Source organism: Glossina fuscipes, unplaced genomic scaffold (assembly GCF_014805625.2).
Source record: "Glossina fuscipes isolate IAEA_lab_2018 unplaced genomic scaffold, Yale_Gfus_2 112, whole genome shotgun sequence".
Taxonomy (NCBI): domain Eukaryota; kingdom Metazoa; phylum Arthropoda; class Insecta; order Diptera; family Glossinidae; genus Glossina; species Glossina fuscipes.
In genome coordinates, this window is record NW_023998455.1 from 2,678,396 (window position 1) to 2,686,725 (window position 8,330).

The 8,330-nt window shown below is 33.6% G+C and overlaps 1 protein-coding gene across 1 annotated transcript in view; it reads right to left on the reverse strand.

Moving 5' to 3' along the window:
* Window positions 1-6,125, reverse strand: part of LOC119639137 — a 91,029-nt gene extending 84,904 nt beyond the window's left edge. The window contains exon 1 of the mRNA XM_038036364.1: window positions 6,017-6,125. Coding sequence (XP_037892292.1) covers window positions 6,017-6,072 — 56 coding nt within the window. The 5' untranslated portion in view covers window positions 6,073-6,125. The remainder of the gene's footprint in view (window positions 1-6,016) is intronic.
* Window positions 6,126-8,330: the final 2,205 nt, after the last annotated feature.

Consider the following 8,330-nt stretch of genomic DNA (forward strand, 5'->3'; position numbering starts at 1 on the left):
AGGAAAGGAAAGGAAAGGAAAGGAAAGGAAAGGAAAGGAAAGGAAAGAAGCGGGAAGGAAAAGCAAAGCCAGCATAGAGAAGAAATGTGAATAACGTGAACGGCGCAACAAAGAGAAAAAAGTGAAGAAAGCAACCATCTCACAAACAAAAGGAAAATGAATTAAAAAAAAAACAAAAATAAACAAAATACTAAACTAAGAGACGAGACAAGGAAGCAATGAAATAAAACTCAATAAAATGTTTAACACCTTTGGAAGAATTGATAGCTCCTAGCTTTTGCTACCTAACTAATGATGAAAGAGATTAGAATCGATTTAAAGGCTATCCGCCTTTGTCGCCTTTAGGTTAGTTAAAGTGACCAATGTATTTTACATTTTCACATTCACTACACGTGTTTTGCTTTGCAAAGTGGCGAGATCTGAGCAACTGTGTTTTATATCCTTGATCGATGTGAATAGCTTACTAGCTGCATGGCAATCTTTACTAAGAACTTTTCTCTTGATTTATATTCTTTTTTATTCACTGTACATATTTATATATACATGTATAGCTTCTAGTATCTAGTATCTAACAAGTTCAAGATTAGAATTCAAGCCAAGTTTTTATTTCTAGAAAATTGAACTGATTGAATTGATTAATAATAAATGAGCATGTTAAATGTGTTGCAGATTTTGAGACATTTCTGTTCTGCTTTTTTTTTTTTATTTTTTGATTTCTCTTTTTTTAGTTTGTTTTCTAATAATAAATCTCTAGTGAAAGAAACATCTTGTGAAGGCGATGATATCAGATCAAAAATCTTCTCTCGTTACTTAATTTCTTGTTCGTGTTTTGTTTTGTTTATTTTTTTTTTTTTTTTTTTTTTTTTGATTTTCGTTACCGTGCTTTTTCGAGGCTACTGTAACGCCTCGTTTTTTTTATGACCAGTAGAAATAAACCACATAAAGCAAACAAAGAGAAAAACATTTCAAATCTTCTTAGCAGTAGACGACGAGCACAAAGCAGACAAAATTAACGCCTTTGAAAAAGCAAAACTGAAACATGTGGTAAATATTTATAGATAAATATGTGTACGTATATATATATATATATGAATATGTGCAATTTTCTATATGAGAGGATATTAAGTAAAACGTTAAATATTCTTTTGAAGTTTCGATAACTATACCGCGCGTAAAATGCTTTTAAATGCGAAGAAGAAGAGAAATCTTTACATATACATCTGTACGTACATACGTACACATACTTGAATAACAATTCAAATGCTTTCTGCAAGTAGCAAAGCTATATATATTACATATCACACACACACACACACACACATGTATATATATATATATATAAAATTTCCCTTATAAAATACAAACCGAATTTTCCGCCATTTCTCTCTACCCATTCATTCATTATAAAATAGAAACTTACATGTTCTGCTCTTTACTTAACGTTTCTTTTAATATCGCAACAGATTTTGTTGATTGTCTTCTTCTTCTACTTTTACTTCTATGTATTCAGCCGCGCGGGGAGCAGCGAAGAAAATATATATATATATATAAATGAACGAAGAAAGGAGAGAAAAACATTTTTCAGTTCATCGCGCGAATGTTTAATCGATAAAGTAAATGTGAATCTCCTTTTTCGAGTTATTACGAACAAATAGAATTTTTTTCTCTTTATTTTTTTTATATATATTTATGAGCACGTATATGTCTGTACACGTATATGTATATGTATAAGTGTATGTTAACCAGCTCGTAGTTATTACTGTTGTTCTTCCTTTTCTTTTTATTGTTATTATAATAGATATCCTTACATATATCCTTGTTATTGTTATGATTATAGTGAACATAGTTAGTTGACGTACTTAAAAGAAGGCTTCTTAACACTCACTACATATGCATATGTAAACATAAATACATTGAAAATTTGTCCAACATTTACACATTTTTATACTCATCAGGTATATTTATTTTGTCAACACGTTTGCAATGCCCAGGAGGAAGCTTCAGAAATCACGCAAAGTATGTTAGTCCGTCTGGGTATATGTCCATCGGTCTTGGTCACAAAAATGAAGCTGAATCGACTTCAAATTCGTCAGATTTGAAATTCTTGTACGCAAGTTCTTCTACGCAAAATGCGCCAAATCCGCCGAAGGACAGTAGTAAGTAAACTGGGGTCACCGGTGTTTTTCAAAAATAATACAAAATTGTTTTTTTTGCTCATTACTCATAAAATACAGCAAATAAATCTGAACGAATTCGAACCTGTATTCTATGGGCGATATCGTAGGACCTTTGCACAAATGAAAATAATCGCCCGCGCCTACTTGGTTTTATAGTGCGCCATAAATTCATTTTTTGTCCAAAGCTTTAGAATGTCCACAGGAGTAAGCTTCAAACACCCCATAAAGTGTGCACCTAAATATATCCGCCCATTTATATGTTCATCTGTCCGTCTGCCCAATTGTGTAGTGTCTGTGGCGAAAATTCCTCTGTTCGTAAAGATGAAGATATTGCTGAGGAACTTGAAAAAGAATTTTAGAAGAACCCAAGGTTTTCAAAACGACTCACCTACAACGCGTCTTCACGCCTATATCACAAGTATGATATGTGAACTCTATTGCCTGTTAAACATAAAGTATAATACATTTATCGCATAATTTTTACTTTTTTTTGAAAATTGAAAAAATCGGCCGCGCACAACGAATGTTATGTAGAGTAAGAAAACTTTTTTCTTCTCCTTTTTCTTTCGGATCGTGGTGACGGGTGTAAGAGATTCGGTCACGATCGAATATAATTTTCTTGTTCCTCTCCACACAAATACCTAAGAGACCTAGCTACGATTGTTTTTTTTTTTTGGTTAGTGCAACTTATAGTGAAAGTCTACCTGAACTTCAGAACAACCATTAAATCATATGCTGGACTATCTTGTCTTGCGTTTTGCCATCTCTGTAACAATTAAGATCGAGGTATGAGGAAATCAATGACGACAATCAATTATAGGAATTCCTTAACCCTTTAACGAAGGGATATATTTTTCCCCATTTTCAAATGACTGATTGTCATATTTAACCCTAACCTCATCTACATTTTCTTATAAAAAAGTATCAAAACGGAATACAATTACGTAAACGAAAACGTTTAGAAAGAAAAGATGGCTTAAAGGGTTAAAAATCATTTCTTCGATTCAAAGTAAAAATTTTTATTATTCCGCTGGCGAAGATTGGGTTTATGTACGCATACGACAATCATTTGTTACTTTACAGCAGCTGACGGCAACTTTGTATGTATGGCCAGTTGTTATCATTAGAGAAATAAAGCATTTTTCTCACTAACACTTTTGTGCTATGCGGCGAATAAACGCAAGAATACAAAATTGTTTCGGTAAAAACTCCTTGATATCAAATGAACCTTTCGAAGGTGTAAACTCACCATACAAGATAATAATCGGAATTCATTGGGAACTCATGGTAACTCATTCTTGGAAAACTTTACAATTTTTCCAATTATTCATATATGAGGAATCGATAAATTTCATTGTTAAAAAAAATTAAAAAAAAAACTTAATAATATTAATTCTAAAGCTGAGAGAGAGAGAGAGACAGATGTATTGCATTGTCTTTAAAAAATTAATAAAAAGTTTATTTTAACGAAATAAATGCGATTTTTTATTGTTTTTTTATATATTTCAAGAGCGAAGTTAGGCATTAGGGAGAAGATGTCTGGTACGCTTGCACCGCCACGAACAACAGCCTGGGCAGTTGCGGACAGGATTCAATAAGTTTACAGCTTGGAAAAGCAAAGCACGTTCAAAGACATTTTCTCTGTGACTCTACTTCTTCTTCATACTCAATCTATGACTGCATATACTGCATATAGTTAGCTTTCAGTGCCTAGGATAATTTCGATCGGAAGGTGTCTTTCGCTAGTTTAGAAGCCATTGTCTAATTGTATTGGCTGAAAACATTGGAATCGTAATAAGTAAGAAAATTATATTCGGTAGTGACCGAATCTTTTATACCCATTCAACTAATGATCCTAAAAAAAAATGAAAAGAATTAAGTTTTCATACTTAATCATATTGAGTGGGCGCGGCTGATGTTTGCGATTATCAGAATAAAAGTGGAAATTTATTTCATTTTTGTTATATAAGCGTGTGGGCGTGTTGGAGGCTCATTTTTGCCAACGGAGGAATGTTTACCACACATAGTGCGCAGTCGCGTAGTCAGATGGACAGATGAACGGACGGACATGCTTTGAAGCTTGCTTCTGTTTTAGAAAAAAAAAAAAAAATGAAATTATGACACAATATAAAATTGAGTAGGCGTGGCTGATTTTGCCCATTTTTCTAAAATCACTAACTCGTAAGAGAAATTCTCTCTGATGAATTCCTTCAGCAAGGATACACATCGGCTAATTGCCCTTAATTTTCCGATCGGGAATAAGGGTTAGATGCGTATTATAATCGATAACCTAATCACAGATTGCTCAGGTAATCTATTCAATCTTAAAAAAGTAATGCGTTGAGTAATGATGAGAATATATATATATTTTCATATAAGGTAATCACTCTTTGAAATCCCGACAACTACATAACCAAGTAGACCGTTAAAATAGAGGCTGTAGTGCCCGCTTCTACGCGTAACGAACAGAGAGAGAGAAAAAAGTTAAAAACCTTAACGCCATAGAACTGCAATAAAAGCGAGCCAAGGTCGTAAGGACAAGGAAATGTGTGAGTGCAAAATTTTATAAGGAAAGTTTTCTATGGCTAGTGGATCCAAATCATTTTCAATAGCCTTCGTCTTCAAGCGCAAAGCAAGACCACGCACTAAATTGCATGAAAATAACGCAAAGATTGCAAACAGTAGGTTGTACTTGAGAAAACTTGATAGCCAGACACACAGACGCACCGACAAGCTTAGAATCATTTCCTGAAATGATCGGTATAATAAAAGTCCTTCCGGATGTTACATAGATCCATATAAACTTAATATGCTGATATACCACAAGCTCTGTAGGGTATAAAATTAATTTTTCCATATTTGAAGCTCATTGAAGATTAAGCAAGAAAGTGTGAAGAAAGCTTGCCTAGCGTGAACTACCGAAATAGATATCATTATGTGCGTAAGGCGACATGATAGGTTAACATATATATGTAATTTTTAACAATCAAATAATCAGATGACTGCAGGAGGAACGATTAGCTTAGATAGATATATATATATATATGAGTTTTACATCATTTTTCATCTGTTTATTCGTTTTGTGAAGTCAACACAGTTGTGGGACAACCGTCATCATCAATTATTAGCAGAATGTTTACACATACGGAGAGAATGTACGAGTGAAAGAGGAGAAGAGATAAAAAGCGAACAAATCATTATGGAATTGTTACAAGATTGATTTCAACACATCGTATAGGCAGGCATAACACACACACAAAAACACACTCATGCATAATGGGCGAACGCACATACGCATATACGCATATTAACAAGGAGAGGCGCGCGCATTCGAAGCTTTTTGTATTTCGCTATTTGTTTTTTTTTTTTTTGAATATTTTTTTTTTGTTTTTAATCATTACATAAACATAAAACAGCAGGTGGCAACACTGCTTAGAGTAAAATGAAGCAATAAAATGCTGCTCTACACTCAATAATAATACTATGTGTGATCGAGAAGAAGTAAAATAAACTTGAATACATCTCAACAGCAACAACAACAACAAACACAATGATATGCCATTAAACCCGGTAGCCAGAAATTATGCTCAGCAACCCACGCACAATTATAATAAAAACGAAGGAATTGTTGTAATATGCTCAGGTAGAAAGAGTTTAGATAACCATTTTTTTTTTTTTGTTTTTTTTTTCATTTTAATGCAAATCAATAAATAAAAAAGTGTTTTTTTTTTTTTTTTTTTTTTTAATTTGCTTTTATTTCTGTCAGTACACAAGCAAACAAACGTATTGTAAGTTGTTGCAGATTGTAATACATATTGAATTTATTGCTTGTCTCTTACCTTTTGCCATTGCGTCGCCTCCGTTTGGTGGCATAAACGGTGCCCAGTTGGCTCATTGCTAAGGCGGAGTTGCTTATGGACGCCGTTTTGAAGAATGATTTCTTTTTTTTTTTTTCTTGATTTTATTTATTTATATATGAATATATATATATATATATATGCGTGTGTGTATATATATACATATATATATATATCTGTGTATTTTTAAGCCAGGTTTGGTGTGTTGTTTTGAAATCGTTGGATTTTGTTTGTCTGTTGGACTTTTAATTTGAAGGCGTGAGTTTTTTTATTTTTTTATTTATATTTCTTTATATACATATATATATATATATGTATATATTTTTATTTTATGCGCTTATCTCTTAATCTACGTATAGAACTCGGTTCATTTCGTTTGGAAGTTGAAACTTATTTTGCGTTGCCTGTTAGCTGTTGATGCTGTGTATGGGTGTGTGTGTGTGTGTGTGTATGCTTTATTTTGGAATTTTAATTTAAACATTATTAGCTGGAAATTTTTATGTTCACTTTTTTTTCTAACACCATGACTGTCTCGTTAAAAGGATTTTTTCTTCTTCTTTTTTTTTTTTTCTTTTTATTTATTTATTTTTGCTTAATTTAATAGTTGAAGAATTAAAAAAAACAAAAAAAAAAATGTATATGTATTTATAATATTCCTTATTGATTTATTAATATTTTATTGCACAATTTTCTTCTTTTTTTTTGTTGTAATTATATGTTATAAGGATTTTGTTGCAAAGTATTTTTAAGTTTTCTCTGAAACGAAATTTCTTTTATCAATTCTCTAAACGATAATATAAATGATAAAGTGAAACAAGAAACAAAAGCAGGGAGAGAGAGAGAGAGGGGGAGAGAGAAAGAGAGGCGGAAGTCTCTTTAAATAGAAAACCATTTCAAAACAACATGAACTTAAACAAGATATATTCAAATCTAAGCGAAGAGTCTTCGTGGACTTGTCTATAGTTCTTGATATCGCGATAAGCCTCAGCTTTGCAATTAAAAGATTTTCCATGGGATGATATGAAAAGTGACTAACTTATCGATAGCTGCACACTCTCTATTCATTATCGCGAGTCGATAATCAACAGCTATCGCGAACCACAAAGTGAAACCAAGGACGTTAGCCAATCTTATGTGCTTCCCTAAGGTGCAGGTATGCTTATGACAAGAGAGCTCCACAAATTAAGTCCTTTTTTTTTGTCGTCTGCATGCCCTGGGCCTGTGCGTATGATCTACACTCTTTTATTCTTTAAACGCTCTGCTGACCTTTAGAAGATGACATTTGGAGTCATGTTTCCCACTCTTTTAAAATTCACAGTCACAACGTCACACTCACTTTCACACTCAATTCACAGATGCATTATCGATCATTTGCAACCGCACGACCAGTTCTTCCAAATGCTTATGTCAATCAAAGTATGCCGTTTCTGATGACTTTGCTTTTTTTTATCGATAGACGCGACAAAAATTGCAACAAAACAGAGGTAGACATATGCGTACACATACACACACACACAGCAGAGAAGAAGGAGTACAAGCCGATAGTGTATTCCACTAAGAGGCGCAACCAGCTTCGTCGAGGCAATATCTGACGTTGGTCCCGCGGAGGAAAGTAATTTGTGTGCGGCGGCTAGTTTTAGCACGTATGTGCCATGGGTGACGAAGGGTGCATGCTGCTTACATGGGCAAGTTGCGTTTTCGCAAGATTTCTGTCTTCACCTCGCTTAGCAAAAAAAAAAAAAAAACATGCACACACCCACACATATACTATGTTCATAACAAACATTGGACATTGACCGGTGTGAACTCGTAGCGCGCAGATGTTTTTGCCAACGGCTAGCTCTCGTCCTAATGGATTGCGTTTGAGAAAATACAGTTTTTGAGAGTGTTTTTGATGGAAAATAGCACAAGAAATGCGAGCAATCCCTTCTAAACGATTTCATGCTAAATAACGTAAACAAATACATTGAAAAGGAACAGATCTCTATAAATCATTTTCATTCAAGCAATTGACACTGAAGGATCAGCTATAGATTCCAAACTATTTGACAATGAATTTTGCGAATATGCCGGCAAAGCCAGAACGTTTCGTGTTCCAGATAACGAACGATAAGTATTGAACTAAACAGCAACAGTAAACAGCCTTAAGGTAATAATCAAAAAGTAGAATTCATCCAAATTTTTAGCCAGATTTTAAGTAAAATGACGGCGGCCTTACAAGTCATAAGCATTTTTACATCCATCACGGAGGATGGATGTTTGCAACGCTTAACAAGAAGCCTCAGAGACTCCATAA